Source organism: Oncorhynchus nerka, linkage group LG24 (genome assembly GCF_034236695.1).
Source record: "Oncorhynchus nerka isolate Pitt River linkage group LG24, Oner_Uvic_2.0, whole genome shotgun sequence".
In the NCBI taxonomy this organism is placed as follows: Eukaryota; Metazoa; Chordata; class Actinopteri; order Salmoniformes; family Salmonidae; genus Oncorhynchus; species Oncorhynchus nerka.
In genome coordinates, this window is record NC_088419.1 from 12,506,881 (window position 1) to 12,524,824 (window position 17,944).

Below are 17,944 nucleotides of genomic sequence, written 5' to 3' on the forward strand. Positions count from 1 at the left end.
ACGGAATGTATATGTTTTTAAATAAAATTCTTTGAACGTTAATGTTTTCTTGTGGTTTTTATGGAAAGTTTTCTTAATGTTCTGAGAACATAACTTTAAATAGAACCATGAGGAAACCTGCAGAAAACGTCATGCTGATGTACTGAAATTTCCACAGAAGAACGTTGTTTCTTAACATTCTCTGAACATTCTGAGAATGCTATTATTATTTTATTACATAGAATTAGGCTTAATGATGACTTTTTAGGTCAAATGCAACCATTTTTATCTCAATGTCTAATTATTTCTGGCTAACAATTAAGTACCTTACTTTGATTGTTGTCAATAGCTTCTTAGCTAAATGCAATTTCTCTTGCAATAATTTTTTCAATTCGCCAATTTAAAACTTGCACAAGACAGTTCACAGAATTGCCAATTGAAAGAAATGTTTCCAATTCATTCATTACTACATTTAGCTAACATTAGATAGTTATTCCAGAGATTCTTACCTTTGCCTCAAGTCTCGTCCAGATCACCAATGGTATTTGTAGTTAGCAGCTAATTAGCATTTCATTTTTTTGCCTGTAAATATTGGCAAATATATTGATAAAAGTCACCCTGTCCTTGAGTGATTCACACAGTTATCAAGCCTACACAAAATACAGTCCTTGTTTTAAGTGTTTCTAAAATCCCCTATGAAAAAAATGAATGGTGGAAAAACGATTGGAACCATTTCCTTGTTTGACTGCTAGGTGTTATGGGTATTATGACTCTCATACTGATACTATGATTCTGTGGTTATCTATGGAAGGGATGTGTAACCTGAAAACTAGCTGTTATTGGTAGAGAGGGGGACAAACTGTCTTTGTTATTGGCTTATTCACTTTTTACAAAAAACCCACCCAGCCAAACAAGCTGAAATGTCAGGCGGCCTTTTAAAACAGCTCTTAAACCAAAAGTGCATTATCATAATTTCACAGTATTATTCCAACCGTGTGGATATATATAAAACACAAGGAAATCACGCTTTTGACTCCACTGCCCCTTTAAAATGTAATCTCAAACGAGCCACACAAAATCACTAACTGGAATATGAAATCAATAAGATACTTAATATCATCATCAAGAACAACATCTCCCCTGAAATAACCTGACATTTTAGCCTAGGTACGTATAGGCTACCTGAAGCAGATTTGACCATTATGAACACGTTTGACATTGCTACCTGAGCAAGGCTGTGTTGGTTGTTCACTAAGGTAAAGAAAGTTTCAGGTTGGATATTCAAAGGATTTTCACGCTTTCAAACCTCAATAGCTTTCAAACCTCTTGAGCCACAGACTCCAAATAAGTGTCATGATGTTGGAAAAATTGCACACAACATTGCACAGGTATTATTTACACGATTTGGACATTAATTTGCTTTCTAAAGCTAATAAACATGTGGAAATGTGAGCAGCATTTTGTATTCCAAGTTGAATTAGTTAGGGAGTGTAAACAAAGTACCAACTTTTTTTACATTCAAATTTCAATAGCTCCTTGGTCATTTCGTCCTCTCGTGTACTTTTGTATTTTTTCATCTTTTTTTGTATATATTTCTATTTTATTTTCAATTTCTTCTCCATTATAGTTCAATTATAGCTTCCGGTAACCTGCCTCACCCAATGTGATACGGAACTATTATTTTTAATTTGAAACCTTATAGCAAGAACCTCCTAGCCTTCAGAAGCTAACCAGCTACAAGCTATTTAGCCACTGCTAGCGGCCTTTACCTTCTGCACAGGTCCCAGCCCTTTTTTTAGCTTGAATAATACTCGCCAGCCTACCAGTAACGGACTGTTTCTCCACTACAATGCCGGATTCCTGCCGTAATCCCTGGACCATTCTCCTGATCTTCACAGCTAGCTAGCACCCACCGAGTTACCCAGTACCGAAGCTATCCCTGAGGCCCAACTCCCGGCCTAGTCAGTTGTTCACCCGGACTCCACCCAAACACGGCTAGAACAAACTACTCCTCCGGATCCTTGCCGTAAGCTCTGAACCTTGGTACCGGATCACGGCTGCTACCGAGTGGCTATAGTGGCTAACGCCCCTGCCCCGAAGCTAGCACCAGTTAGCCGTGAGCCAGGCGCATCTCCCGGATAGAAAACTAAATTACTACAACTACAATGCCTCTTTCGCCATCTGGCTTGGATCCTTAGTCGACACGGCGCCCCGCTGCTAGACCACGACAGGTCTGCCGATGAATACTCCATCCGCTGTGCCTTCAACCGGTCTCCGTCGGACGTCGGAGCAGACGCTTCTACTAGCATCGGGCTACTAACTTTAAACGCTGCCTCGCCCGCATGATAACGTGCTAGCGACAACTACGTGGCTCCCCTGTTCCTTCTATTGCTGCCCCCTGGACCCTATGATCACTTGGCAACATAGCTGATGCCCGCTGGTCTGTCCATTAATCACGGTACTCCATTCTGTTTGTTTATTTATTAATTAATTAAATATTTTATTTATTTATTTTTATCTGTCGGCCCCAGCCGCGAACTCAGAATCTGTGTCTAGTTAACCGACCCTCTCTGCCCAGTCATCGCCATTTTACCTGTTGTTGTTTTAGCTGATTAGTTGTTGTTGTCACACCTGTTGTTGTCTTAGTTAGCTCTCCAAATCAACACCTGTGATTACTGTATGCCTCGCTGTATGTCTCTCTCATATGTCAATATGCCTTGTATACTGTTGTTTAGGTCAGTTATCATTGTTTTCAGTTTACTGCGGAGCCTCTAGTTCCACTCATTATACCTCTGATACCTCCTTTGTCCCACCTCCCACACATGCGGTGACCGCACCCATTATAACCAACTTATCCAGAGACACAACCTCTCTTATCATCACTCAATGTCTGGGCTTACCTCCGCTGTACCCGCACCCCACCATACCCCTGTCTGCACATTATTCCCTGAATCTATTCTGCCACGCCCAGAAATCTGCTCCTTTTATTCTTTGTCCACAACGCTCTAGGTGACCAGTTTTGATAGCCTTTAGACGTACCCTCATCCTACTCCTCCCCTGTGGAGGTAAACCCAGGCCCTGCGTGTCCCCAGGCACCCTCATTTGTGGACTTCTGTGATTGAAAAAGCCTTGGTTTCATGCATGTCAATATCAGAAGCCTCCTCCCTAAGTTTGTTTTACTCACTGCTTTAGCACACTCCGCCAACCCTGATGTCCTTGCCGTGTTTGAATCCTGGCTTAGGAAGGCCACCAACAATTCTGAGATTTCCATACCCAGCTACAACATTTTCGGTCAAGATAGAACTGCCAAAGGGGGAGGAGTTGCAATCTACTGCAGAGATAGCCTGCAAAGTTCTGTCATACTTTCCAGGTCTATACCCAAAAAGTTTGAACTTCTAATTTTTAAAATGAACCTCTCCAGAAATAAGTCTCCCACTGTTGCCACCTGCTATCGACCCCCCTCCGCTCCCAGCTGTGCCCTGGACACCATTTGTGAATTGATCGCCCCCAATCTAACTTCAGAGTTCGTTCTGTTAGGTGACCTAAACTGGGATATGCTTAACACCCCGGCAGTCCTACAATCTAAGCTAGATGCCCTCAATCTCACACAAATCATCAAGGAACCCACCAGGTAAACCCTAAATCCGTTAACATGGGCACCCTCATAGACATTATCCTGACCAACTTGCCCTCCAAATACACCTCCGCTGTTTTCAATCAGAATCTCAGCGATCACTGCCTCTGCCTGTATCCGCTATGGGTCCGTGGTCAAACGACCACCCATCATCACTGTCAAACGCTCCCTAAAACACTTCTGCGAGCAGGCCTTTCTAATCGACCTGGCACGGGTATCCTGGAAGGATATTGACCTCATCCCGTCAGTCGAGGATGCCTGGTCATTCTTTAAAAGTAATTTCCTCACCATCTTAGATAAGCATGCCCCGGTCAAAAAATGCAGAACTAAGAACAGATATAGCCCTTGGTTCACTCCAGACCTGGCTGCCCTTGACCAGCACAAACTGCAATAGCATCGAATAGGACTGCAATAGCATCGAATAGGACTGCAATAGCATCGAATAGTCCCCACGATATGCAACTGTTCAGGGAAGTCAGGAACCAATACACGCAAAGGCTAGCTTTTTCAAGCAGAAATTTGTGGTCCCCACTGATAAATCCATGATAATCTAAAATTTCAATAAGCATTTCTCAACGGCTGGCCATGTCTTCCTCCTGGCTACTCCAACCCCAGCCAACAGCTCCAACAGTGTGTCAAATCGGAGGGCATGTTGTCCGGACCTCTGGCAGTCTCTATGGGGGAACCACAGGGTTCAATTCTCGGGCCGACTCTTTTCTCTGTATATATCAATGATGTCGCACTTGATGTGGGCGATTCCCTGATCCACCTCTACGCAGACGACACCATTCTGTATATTTCTGGCCCTTCCTTGGACACTGTGCTAACTAACCTCCAAATGAGCTTCAATGCCATACAACACTCCTTCCGTGGCCTCCAACTGCTCTTAAATGCGAGTAAAACCAAATGCATGCTTTTCAACTGTTCGCTGCCTGCACCCGCCCACCCGACTAGCATCACCACCCTGGACAGTTCCGACCTAGAATATGTGTACAACTATAAATACCTAGGTGTCTGGCTAGACTGTGAACTCTCCTTCCAGACTCATATTAAACTTCTCCAATCAAAAATAAAATCTAGAATCGGCTTTCTATTTTGCAACAAAGCCTCCCTCACTCACGCCGCCAAACTTACCCTAGTAAAACTGACTATCCTACCGATCCTCGACTTTGGCGATGTTATCTACAAAGTAGCTTCCAACACTCAACTCAGCAAACTGAATGCAGTCTATCACAGTGCCATCCGTTTTGTTACCAAATCACCTTATACCACCCACCACTGCGACCTGTATGCTCTAGTCGCCAGACCCACTGGCTCCAGGTCATCTATAAGTCTATGCTAGGTAAAGCTCCGCCTTATCTCAGTTCTCTGGTCACAATAACAACACCCACCCGTAGCACACGTTCCAGCAGGTATATCTCACCGATCATAACCAAAGCCAACACCTCATTTGACCGCCTTTCCTTCCAGTTCTCTGCTGCCAGTGACTGGAACGAATTGCAAAAATCGCTGAACTTGGAGACTTATTTCCCTCACCAACTTTAAACATCAACTATCTGAGCAGCTAACCGATCGCTGCAGCTGTACATAGTTCATCTGTAAATAGCCCACCCAATCTATCTACCTCATCCCCATACTGTTTTTATTTTACTTACTTTTCTGCTCTTTTGCACACCAGTATCTCTACTTGCACATCATCATCTGCTCATTTATCACTGCAGTGTTAATCTGCTAAATTGTAACTATTCGCTCCTATGGCCTATTTATTGCCTACCTCCTCATGCCTTTTGATCACACTGTATATAAACTTTCTTTTTTTCTACTGTGTCATTGACTTGTTTATTGTGTTATTGGCTTGTTTATTATTTACTCCATGTGTAACTCTCTGTTGTTGTCTGTGTCACACTGCTTTGCTTTATCTTGGCCAGGTCGCATTTGCAAATGAGAACTTGTTCTCAACTAGCCTACCTGGTTAAATAAAGGTGGGGAAAAAATGTGACCTACTGGACTCAAACAAGGTTCAGAATGTCCACTGACTACCCTTCTATATTGCACACCCTTTAGTTTGTTCATTTTCATCTCAGCCTTTAGTGTGTCCCTTTTCATCTCACATGATTTTACACACATTTTGTAAACTTTATCATTTCAATAGCTCCTTGGTCATGTCATACTGACCTCAAACAAGGTTCAGAATGTACAATCAGTGGGCCTACACATTGCACACCCTCTAGTTTGTCCATTTACATCTGAACGAAACCCTGGTCTGGCTGACAGTGACTACCTCAGATAGATTAAGACAGGGGAGGTATGGGAAGATGGCAAAGTCAGATCCATAACTTCAGGATAAATAGTACCATTGCCCTTGGAGGGCTCTTCCAACCCTTACTCTGTGTGTCACCTGTTTGAGGGCGTCTCTCCAACGGCTAGGAGACAAACTGTCTCTGGCATGTTAGTACAGGGGGGGGGTAAGGGAGACAACGAGGTAGCCCTCTAGCAGGGCTCTTCCAACCCCTCCCTGTATGTCACCTGTTTTCAGGTGTCGCTAATGGTACAAACCAAACGGGAGATACCTGCAGATGGTGATGGCTGTTGATCGTTTACGGAAGGTGGCAGTCGGTTCTGGAATATGGAACTTTCAGTCAAGCATGAAAATGTGAGGGCGGTTCCACCAGACTCAATGATTTGCTGCGGGGGTCTTGTAAACCTGACCTTAACAGGAAGCCAGTCTGAGAATGATGGCTCAAAGTCCTGGGAGACGGCTGATGAAAGGGTACTACTGGCATCAGTCTGATCACAGAGCGGCTGTGATGAAACGTACAAACACGCGTCCCCCGTACACTTAGCTAACTCTAAACCGAAAAGGTTTGAATCCAATGCTGGCTTCGGCTGGACCCGCTAACAGTGGAGCTCTAAATGGAGATGGAATGTAGTTAGCGGTTATGGACACTGCCAGGTCTCAGGTCCGCCTGGGTGTGGGACTCTACACATTCTATGTGGGAGCTCTCCTCCACGCTCCTTGGAGCATGTAGTGGAGATGGCATGTGCCTTACCATTAGCTGACACTACCAGGCCTCAGGCTTGCCTGAGTGTGGGACACCACACATTGTAGGTGGTGATGGAATCCTCCACGCTCACTAGACTCGAGGTGGAGACTAAACACATTGGCCCTGCAGTGATAGGGCATTGCTTGGATCTGGATCATGCCCTACGAAGTGGGGAGAGGTATCTCCAGCTTGTCTGGGGAGGGAGGCCTGTAGTACCATTCACGCCCATTGATTTGCTGCGGACCCATAAAATGGATGGAAGAAGCCTAGGTTCCCACTGGGCACGGATCACTGAATGTCAGCTTGATGAAATTCAAAGGAGCGTACCCAGCTTTCGTAATCCTGCTCAGTACGAGAGGAACCGCAGGTTCAGACATTTGGTGTAGGTGCTTGGTTGAGGAGCCAATGGTGCGAATCTACCTTCTGTGGGATTATGACTGAACGCCTCTAAATCAGAATCACCCCTAAACGTAACGATAGTGCAGCAGATCTTCGGTTGGCCCGGGATAGCCTGCCTCTTTTGGCAGGTGAGTAGAGCCGTTCGTAACGGGGTTGGGTGCGGCCAGATGAGTTGCCGCCCCTCTCCTAAGGCGCACCGCATGTTTGTGGGGAACCTGGTGCTAAATCACTCATAGACGACCTGATTCTGAGTCAAGGTTTCATACGTAGCAGAGCAGCTCACTCGCTGCGATCTATTGAAAGTCAGCCCTCGATCCAAGTTTTTGTCGGGGGCGGAAGGCATCTTCCTCCACCATCCTCCTTCTTTACTTACGGGTTACCAGGTGCACGCAGATGGGGCCAGAGGCCAGACACTGAGTGTGAGAGAGCCCAGGCAGTCAGGAAGGCATGAGATATTGGGCTCTGGATAGGTAGGGGCCCTATAGGGGGCTAGGTGTTGGCAATATAGAAGCGTAGTCAGTGTACATTCTGAACCTTGTTTGAGGGAGCTATTGAAATTATAAAGTTGACAAAATGTATGTAAAATCGTGTGAGATGAAAATTGACAAACCACAGGGTGTGCAATATATAAGACTTGTCAGTGGATATTCTGACCGCAGTTTAAGTGTTTTAGGTCACATTAACAGAGAGCTCTGGAAAATAGAAACAATGAAAAACAGACAAATGTATGTAAAACTATGAAACTTTAAAAAATTCATGTAAAATCTCATGCGATGCAAATGGTCAAACTAAAGAGTGTTTAATTGTGTAGGCCACTGAGTGTACGTTCTGAACCTTGTTTGAGGTGTGTGGGTCACATGACCAAGGTGCTATTGAATTTCAAAAATTTCAATAAATAATTTAAAATAGTGCGAGATGAAAATCGACAGTTTTGAACGTTTTAGGAGTAATGGTTAAAGAGCTGAAATTTGAAAAAAATGAAATTTGAAAAATGTTCTTTGTCACTGTGTTGATGGTCGTAAGGAAAACGACAGGCGAATATCCAACCTGAATCTGTCTTTACCACGGTTTTTGTTGTTCTGTGTGTGGAGACATTCAGGCTTACTAGGAGCTTATCACTATCCATTCCAGGGCTGGTAAATGTACTGTCGTCACTGATACCATACAATTCTCTCCAACTACTGTCAATCATGAGAGCGTTCAAGAAAAGCACCATGGTTTATTTTGTTGTACCTCTGTTTCTCCCCAATTTCGTGGTATCCAATTGGTAGTTAGTCTTGTCCCATCGCTACAACTCTCGTACGGACTCGGGAGAGGCCATCACGCACGGTCAAGAACAGTGCGTGATCAGAGGTCTCGGCTGTTAAATTGCGCTGTCGCTATATACAATTGCATATTCCCTCTCCGATAGAATTAATAGAAAAAAAGTAGCAAAGACGCTTAATTCTTAACACCAGAATTAGCTTCGGTGTGTTCGTTCCTGGTCGAAATAAATTGTTTGTGTTTTTCCCAAAGAAAAACGTCATAGGTAGGATATATATATATTTTTTACTTGTAGAAATAGGTAAATGCATCATTTGTGTCATTGTTTTAATGCCTCGAATGTGCTTTGTATTTAGCACATATATGATGACAATGGCTAAACATTTGGAATTTAGGTTGAAATAAATATGTTAGACTATCTCGGGAAAGCGCATCTAGATTTGCAGATGTCAGTGATTTGGTTTCAAAATGCTGGATGATTAAATCGAATTGACATGTCATATTTTATCCTGGTTAAAACGGACTCAATCTAGTGTGAACAATGGTTGTATTTAACGTTTGCCATAGCAGTTTACATCGACAATGACCATGCAGTCTGTCCAATTTGCAAGGTATTGTATGGAGGTGAGTACTATGCAGTCGAGGGTTTCAACCAAAGGTGCACAGTATATACTCGCACTTTAGCCTACATTTGAATCAATGCATTTTAAATGAAGCATTCCAGTTATATGTTGTAGATTTTTGACATTCAAGAGAAAATGACAGTTGCTAGATTTGGACACCGAGGGTAGGTTGGGTGTGTTCTATCTCGGCGATGAAGCCTCGTACAGACAGACTCCCACCAATTGTTTGCGATACCGCGGAAGTCCATGAATTACAATGTGACGCAATAAGCGCAGTTGCAACAATTTGCTGGGACCAGGGTGGTTTGCGTTGCATGCGTTGAACGAATTCATGTTGTAAATTTTTGACATTCAAGATAAAATAACAGTTGCTAGATTTGGACACCGAGGGTAGGTTGGGTTTATCCTATCTCGGATGCGTGTGGGCACCGAGGGTAGGTTGGGTGTGTCCCATCTCGGTGATGAAGCGTCGTACAGACAGACTCCCACCAATTGTTTGAGATCCGGCGGAAATCCATTAATATCAATGTGACGCAATAAGCGCAGCTGCAACAAATTGCTGGGACCAGGATGGTTTGCGTTGCATGCGTTGAACGAATCCAACTCGTGAGCTAGTTTTCTGTGCAGTCACAGAAACGGAAGATGATGAACCATCAAAGAAGATGAATATGTGTAGCTTTCGACATATGTTCATGGGATGGCTACAATATACCTTTTTGACTAGCCAATACATACATTTAAAGTAATATTTGAAAAGTCATATTGTTCAATGTTTTCTACCATTGTATGGCTTTTTCATCTGTCTACTACAAGGCCTACACTTTTAATTCTAAATTAAAGTTAATATTAGGCTGAACTTGACAATTATGATTATGCTTATTACTTTCATTATTATATCAATGTTATATAGTCTATATATTGTAATCTATATATTAGTCATATATAATCCACTATAGTCGATTGCAATGGTTCTTCACAAAGAAAATGGTGCTGTTTCTATAAATACTGTTGGATGAACTGGTGGACAGGGTTTGGTAGTAACGGATTACATGCAATCCGTTACAACAACAAAAAAGTGTAATTGTAATCCGTTACATTACCAGAATTTTTTGGGTAATCAGATTACATATACTTTTGAAAACTAGATGATTACCTCGAGGATTACTTTTCAATTCAGAAACGATGTTTGGGAAAGAAAATATTTGACACGTCTCTGTTTTCGCAATGACATTCAAATCAGCATTGAAAAAAAGCGCAATTTAAATTGGTTCCACCTGAGGGAGTCTGACCACAAGTCAGAGACCACTATGATGACACACCAAATGTGTTTGATGGATCGCGGGAAAAGAGCAGGAATAGGCTTTTGTAGACTAAAAACCAAGCCATGTCTTCCAATGGTGCGACTACTGTCAGCATCCAAAGATTATCCAACTTTAATAAACACTTGGGCTCTAGCAATAGCTGCAAAGTGCAGATCCCAGCCTATGGAATAAAAGTGGGGCTTTTATTGCTCAATCTAATACATGCTGTTTAAAATATATAAATCCATAGGCCACATGCTCAAACTCACACACTGTTGATAGACTTAAAAGGGGCAACCTGTAGTTGCTGCATCCATTTTAGGGTGTATAAATTATATATATACAGTACCAGTCAAAGGTTTGGACACCCCTACTCATTCCAGCTTTTTTCTTATTTTTACTATTTTCTACATTGTAGAATAATAGTGAAGACATCAAAACTATGAAATAACACATATGGAATCATGTAGTAACCAAAAAGTGTTAAAGAAATCAAAATATATTTTAGATTCTTCAAAGTAGCCACCCTTTTTCTTGATGACAGCTTTGCACACTCTTGGCATTCTCTCAACCAGCTTCATGAGGTAGGCACCTGGAATGCATTTCAATTAAACGGTGCGCCTTGTTAAACGTCAATTTGTGGAATTTATTTCCTCCTTAATGTGTTTGAGCCAATCAGTTGTGTTGTGACAAGCCAGGGGTGGTATATGAAGATGGTCTTTTATAATAAACACTCCCTGATGCTTCTCCTAGGTGAGGCGTTATTCTGTAACGAGTGAGCTGAGAGTCGGTCAGCAAGTTCAGAGAGTGTTTTAATAAAATAACCGGAACATAATACAGAGCAAGAAACACTAACAGCACACAGGCAAGCAATAAGGTCTGTATAAGGAACCAAAGGGAATGACATAAGGGAGGTGATGGAATCCAAATGAGTCTGATGACGCACAGGTGCGCGTAACGATGGTGACAGGTGTGCGCCATAACGAGCAGCCTGGTGACCTAGAGGCTGGAGAGGGTGCACACGTGACAATAGGCCTATAGAAAATGAAGCATGTGGCATTCATTGTTCACATGTAAATAGTACTTTTCAGTAGTGCTCAAAGCATGCCATTCCATGAGCACAGCATTTATTTTTCAAATCAATGAGCCCAATCAGTCCTCCATATGATAACAAAATCATAAACAACAGAGTAGGGCTAGCTAATAAGTGGGGTCATACTCAGGGGAAACAATTTGGCTAATCTATACTTCCATATTTCCAAGTCCTAGTCTTGAAGATCAACGGGTATAGCATTTATTGGAATGTCTGAGGTTCTGATAGACTTTGTTTTTTAAAATCATATTATTATGTAGTAGAAAGCGATGGGTTAGAAGAAGCCTACATAACCAACCCATAAAGTAAAATGTAACATCCATATATGGCCAGCTATGTAAACTTTAACATTGATTTATCCTACAATAGATGTCGTTCAATTGGTAACATACATTTTAGTATTCTTCCAATGCCTCTTAAGGGGAAAGTAATCTAAATCTATTACAATTTTGGACGGGTAACTAGTAACTAATGGATTACATTTAGATTTTTTATTTTTTATTTGACCTTTATTTAACCAGGCAAGTCAGTTAAGAACAAATTCTTATTTTCAATGACAGCCTAGGAACAGTGGGTTAACTGCCTGTTCAGGGGCAGAACAACAGATTTGTACCTTGTCAGCTCAGGGGTTTGAACTTGCAACCTTCCGGTTACTAGTCCACTAGGCTACCCTACCAACTCTGCTGGTGGATGACAAGTTATCTTTCATTCTACAATGAGACCGAAACTGAGAAAGCCTCTTGCCATCACTTTAACGAATGGCTTATTAAAATAAATGATATGGCTAAACCGTTATGGCCTATGGTTTGCAGCTGCTGCCTCACTCATACTGCTCTCCTTCTCTGCCCCTTGATGTGGTTGTCTCTCAGTTTGCGCCACTTCCTCTACAATCATCCTCTGCAAACTGTGAAATAAATATTCAAATGATTAACTAGTATTAAACACACACACACACACACACAGAAAAAAAGCAAACAAACATTAGAAACCATTACACCAACCTTTCTCCAGGCAGCAGAAGTGTCAAGAATTGCTGTATACTCTGACACACAAAGCATCAAACCCATAGGTTTTGATTGATCTGTGGCACATTGGTTGCACACTTTGTAAATAATACCATAAGGGAAAGTAGCATGTCTGTTTTGAAGACCTGACGCTGATGTCCACCAGATGCATAGGAGTTTTGTTTTTCCGGAAGGATGTCTAGCCTGCATTTTCCACGCCTAACGCACATTTGCTTCGCTTTTCAACTAGCTCAAATCTAGCTTGTTGGAGTCTGTGTGTGTACTACTGTTTGTATCACCACAAGGTAAAGCAACGCACAAGTTGAAAATGTGCGGTACACAGAACGCAGCATCCCCAACGTACCATTGCAGACTGCTCCAATGACAATGAATGACTGAGTTTGATGCATCTGGTGGACATGAGGCTTGAGGAATGGGGATGCAAATGCTGAAATTTGTACTATTTCTTTAAACTGGGGGTGCCTATGTAACCGATGCGAAATGGCTCGCTAGTTAGCGGTGGGTGGTGCGCGCTAATAGCGTTTCAATCGGCGACGTCACTCGCTCTGAGACCTTGAAGTAGTTGTTCCCCTTAATCTGCAAGGGTCGTGTCTTTTGTGGAGCGATGGGTAACAATGCTTCGTGGGTGGCTGTTGTTGATGTGTGCAGAGGGTCCCTGGTTCGAGCCCAGGTAGGGGCGAGGAGAGGGGCGGAAGCAATACTGTGACACCTAAATAGCCTACCACTGCGTCACATTTCATGCAGTATAAAAAAGCATTTCAACCTTTTCCTATTAAACTGTGTAAGGTATTTGATTTGCTGTATTTCGTCCACTAACATTACATTGTTTCATCCTTGCTCACAGGTGAAAGAAATCATGCCTTTCGGTAACACCCACAAAAAGTTGAAGATGAACTACTCCGCGGAGCAGGAGTACCCCGACCTGAGCCAGCATAACAACCTGCGGGACAAGGAAACTCCAAGTGGATTTACAGTGGATGATGTCATTCAAACTGGGGTTGATAACCCAGGTAAATAGCCTTATACTTCATTCACATTATGCCTTATTCACATGACATCTGGGCAGTCTGTTACGTTTCACCGGATGTCATTTCAACGGGGACCCTCCGCAACGGAGTGGTATCGCAACGCTCCTTGCCTTCAGGGAGTAGTACACAGCATTTTACGAGATCTTCAGTTTCTTGGCAATTTCTCTAATGGAATAGCCTTCATTTCTCAGAACAAGAATAGACTAACGAGTTTCAGAAGAAAGTTATTTGTTTCTGGCCATTTTGAGCCTGTAATCGAACCCACAAATGCTGATGCTCCAGATTCTCAGTTTTATTGCTTCTTTAATCAGAGCAACAGTTTTCAGCTGTGCTAACATAATTGCAAAAGGGTTTTCTAATGATCAATTAGCCTTTTAAAATGATAAACTTGGATTAACTAACACAATGTGCCATTGGAACACAGGAGTGATGGTTGCTGATATTGGACCTCTGTACTCCTATGTAGATATTCCATAAGTAATCAGCCGTTTCCAGCTACAGTAGTCATTTACACTACTAACAATGTCTACACTGTATTTCTGATCAACTTGATGTTATTTTAATGGACAAAAAATGTGCTTTTCTTTAAAAAACAAGGACATTTCTAAGTGACCCTAAACTTTTGAACGGTTGTGTATATTCATGAAATATACACACACAGTGATATATTAGACACAGTGATGATTTAAAGATTAAATTAAATAGACTGCATGGGTGATTTAAGCCAATTATATGAATGTTGCCTCCCATTTTAGTTTATGATATGATGGTAATGCTCTGTAAGCTAGTTTGACATGCTAGAAATTTAGAGAAACAAGTTGAGGAAAAAGTTACTAAACAAATCATGTTTTATTGTAACCTGAACAAAATGTTTCTCCTATATTGAATTAAAGTTTTTTTTTGTAATCTCCCAAAATACATCACGATGTGTATGTACGGGGCATTAGAATAGTAAAATACACAAGGTGCAATTTCAAAATTCGGTTGTGCATCAACAGTTTCTCTCCTGTTATGTCAGTCACTGACAGTCACTCAAAGACCTGGCAGTGTGGTGCCAGGACAACAACCTCTACCTCAATGTGAGCAAGACAAAGGAGCTGATCGTGTACTACAGGAAAATGACATACCCAAATCTAACTGCCTGTAGCTCAGGACCTGAAGCAAGGATTTGCATATTTTTGACACCATTTGAAAGGAAACACTTTTGAAGTTTGTGGAAATGTGAAAGGAATGTAGGAGAATATAACACATTAGATCTGATAAAAGATAATAGAAAGAAAAAAAACAACTTAAAAAAAATGTGAACAATTATCTTAGAATTATCAAAATGATTTATTCTAGCCCATGCGTAATTTAGACTTTGGCCACTAGGTGGCAGCACTATATGTGCAAAGTTTTGGTGATCCAATGAACCATTGCATATCTATTCAAAATGTTGTATCAAGACTGCCCAAATGTGCCTAATTGGTTTATTCATACATTTCAGGTTCATAATTGTGCACTCTCCTCAAACAATAGCATGTTATCCTTTCACTGTAATAGCTACTGTAAATTGGACAGTGCAGTTAGATGACAAGAATTTAAGATTTCTGCCCATGTCAGACATGTCTATGTTCTGGGATTTTTTTGTCTATGTTCTGGGATCTTTTGTTTCTTACAACCTCAGTCGAATCACATTAGCCTACGTTAGCTCAACCATCCCACGGACGGGACACCGATCCTGAAGAAGTCCCATTCACATCGACAGGGCTGTAGTGGAGCGGGTAAAAAGTTCCTTGGTATACACATCACCAAGACAGTCGCAAAGAGGGCACGACAACACCTTTCCCCCTCAGGAGACTGAAAAGATTTGGCATGGGTCCCCAGATCCTCAAAAAGTTCTGCAGCTGCACCATCAAGAGCATCCTGACCGGTTGCATCAATGCCTGGCATGGGAACTGCTCGGCATCTAACCATAAGGTGCTACAGAGGGTGGTGCGTATGGCCCAGTACATCATTGGGGCCAAGCTTCCTGACATCCAGGACCTACAGTTGAAGTCGGAAGTTTACATACACTTAGGTTGGAGTCATTAAAACTAATTTTTCAACCACTCCACAAATTTCTTGTTAACAAATTATAGTTTTGCCAAGTCCGTTAGGACATCTACTTTGTGCATGACACAAGTAATTTTTCTAACAATTGTTTACAAACAGATTATTTCCCTTATAATTCACTGTATCACAATTCCAGTGGGTCAGAAGTTAACATACACTAAGTTGACTGTGCCTTTAAAATGTCAGAAAATGATGTCTTGGCTTTAGAAGCTTCTGATAGGCTAATTGACACCATTTGAGTCAATTGGAGGTGTACCTGTGGATGTATTTCAAGGCCTACCTTCAAACTCAGTGCCTCTTTGCTTGGCATCATGGGAAAATCAAAAGAAATCAGCCAAGACCTCCACAAGTACGCAAGTATAAACACCATGCAGCCGTCATATCGCTCAGGAAGGAGACGCGTTCTGTCTCCTAGAGATGAACGTACTTTCGTGCGAAAAGTGCAAATCAATCCCAGAACAACGGCAAAGGACCTTGTGAAGATGGTGGAGGAAACGGGTACAAAAATATCTAAATCCACAGTAAAATGAGTCCTATATCAACATAACCTGAAAGGCCCTCAGCAAGGAAGAAGCCACTGCTCCAAAACCGACATAAAAAGCCAAACTACGGTTTGCAACTGCACATGGGGACAAAGATCATACTTTTTGGAGAAATGTCCTCTGGTCTGATGAAACAGCCGTAGAACACCATCCCAACCATGAAGCATGGGGGTAGCAGCATTATGTTGTGGGGTTGCTTTGCTGCAGGAGGGACTGGTGCACTTCACAAAATAGATGGCACCTTGAGGGAGGAAAATTATGTGGATATATTGAAGCAACATCTCAATACATCAGTCAGGAATTTAAAGCTTGGTTGAAAATGGATCTTCCAAACGGACAATGACCCCAAGCATACTTCCAAAGTTGTGGCAAAATGGCTTAAGTACAACAAAGTCAAGGTATTGGAGTGGCCATCACAAAGCCCTGACCTCAATCCCATAGACCATTTGTGGGCAGAACTGAAAAAGCGTGTACGAGCAAGGAGGCCTGACTCAGTTACACCAGTTACACCAGCTCTGTCAGGAGGAATGGGCCAAAATTCCCCCAACTTATTATGGGAAGCTTGTGGAAGGCTACCCAAAATGTTTGACCCAAGTTAAACAATTTAACGGCAATGCTAATAATAATTGAGTGTATGTAAACTTCTGATGCACTGGGAATGTGATGAAAGAAATATAAGCTGAAATAAATCATTCTCTCTACTATTATTCTGACATTTCATATTCTTAAAATAAAGTGGTGATCCTAACTGACCTAAAACAGGGAATTTTTACTACGATTAAATGTCAGGAATTGTGAAGAACTAAGTTTAAATGTATTTGGCTAAGGTGTATGTAAACTCCTAACTTCATCTGTATATGCTAGGCAGTGTCAGAGCAAGGCCCCAAAAGATGCCAAAGACTCCAGTCACCCAAGTCATAGACTGTTCTCTCTGCTACCGCACGGCAAGCGGCACCGGAGTGCCAAATCTAGGACCAAAAGGCTCCTTAACAGATTCTACTCCCAAGCCATAAGACTGCTGAACATTGAATCAAATGACCAACTGGACTATTTACGTTGACACGCCTCCCCTCCCTTTGTTTTTACACTGCTGCTACTCACTGTTTATTATCTATGCATAGTCACTTTACCCCTACCTACATGTACAAAATAACTAGACTAACATGTACCCCCGCACATTGACTCGGTACCGGTACCCCTATATATAGCCTCCAGATTGACTCGGTACCGGTACCCCCTGTATATAGTCTCCACATTGACTCGGTACCGGTACCTCCTGTATATAGCCTCCACATTGACTCGGTACATGTACCCCCTGTATATAGCCTCCACATTGACTCGGTACCGGTACCCCCTGTATATAGCCTCCACATTGACTCTGTACCGGTACCCCCTGTATATAGCCTCCACATTGACTCTGTACCGGTACCCCCTGTATATAGCCTCCACATTGACTCTGTACCGGTACCCCCTGTATATAGCCTCCACATTGACTCGGTACCGGTACCCCCTGTATATAGCCTCCACATTGACTCGGTACCGGTACCCCCTGTATATAGCCTCCACATTGACTCGGTACCGGTACCCCTGTATATAGCCTCCACATTGACTCGGTACCGGTACCCCCTGTATATAACCTCCACATTGACTCTGTACCGGTACCCCCTGTATATAACCCCGTTATTGTTATTTTTATTTGACTATTTGTACTTTAGTTTATTTAGTACATATTTTGTTCACTATTTCTTGAACTGTATTGTTGGTTAAGGGCTTGTAAGTAAGCATTTCACGGTAAGGTCAACACCTGTTGTATTCGGAGCATGTGACAAATACTATTTGATTTGATTAACATGTCGCCTAACAATTTTTTAAATTGGTCAATTAATCTAGCCAGCAATCTAAACTTGTAGTAATCATGG

At 42.2% G+C, this 17,944-nt stretch overlaps 1 protein-coding gene across 1 annotated transcript in view; it reads left to right on the plus strand.

Annotated features, from left to right (window-relative positions):
- The first annotated feature begins 8,424 nt into the window (after positions 1-8,424).
- LOC115107265 (tumor necrosis factor alpha-induced protein 2-like) overlaps positions 8,425-17,944 on the plus strand; it is a 31,603-nt gene continuing 22,083 nt past the window's right edge. Inside the window, exons 1-2 of the mRNA XM_029630652.2 lie at positions 8,425-8,584; positions 13,206-13,371. Of these exons, the coding sequence (XP_029486512.1) occupies positions 13,218-13,371 (154 nt within the window). The 5' untranslated portion in view covers positions 8,425-8,584; positions 13,206-13,217. The remainder of the gene's footprint in view (positions 8,585-13,205; positions 13,372-17,944) is intronic.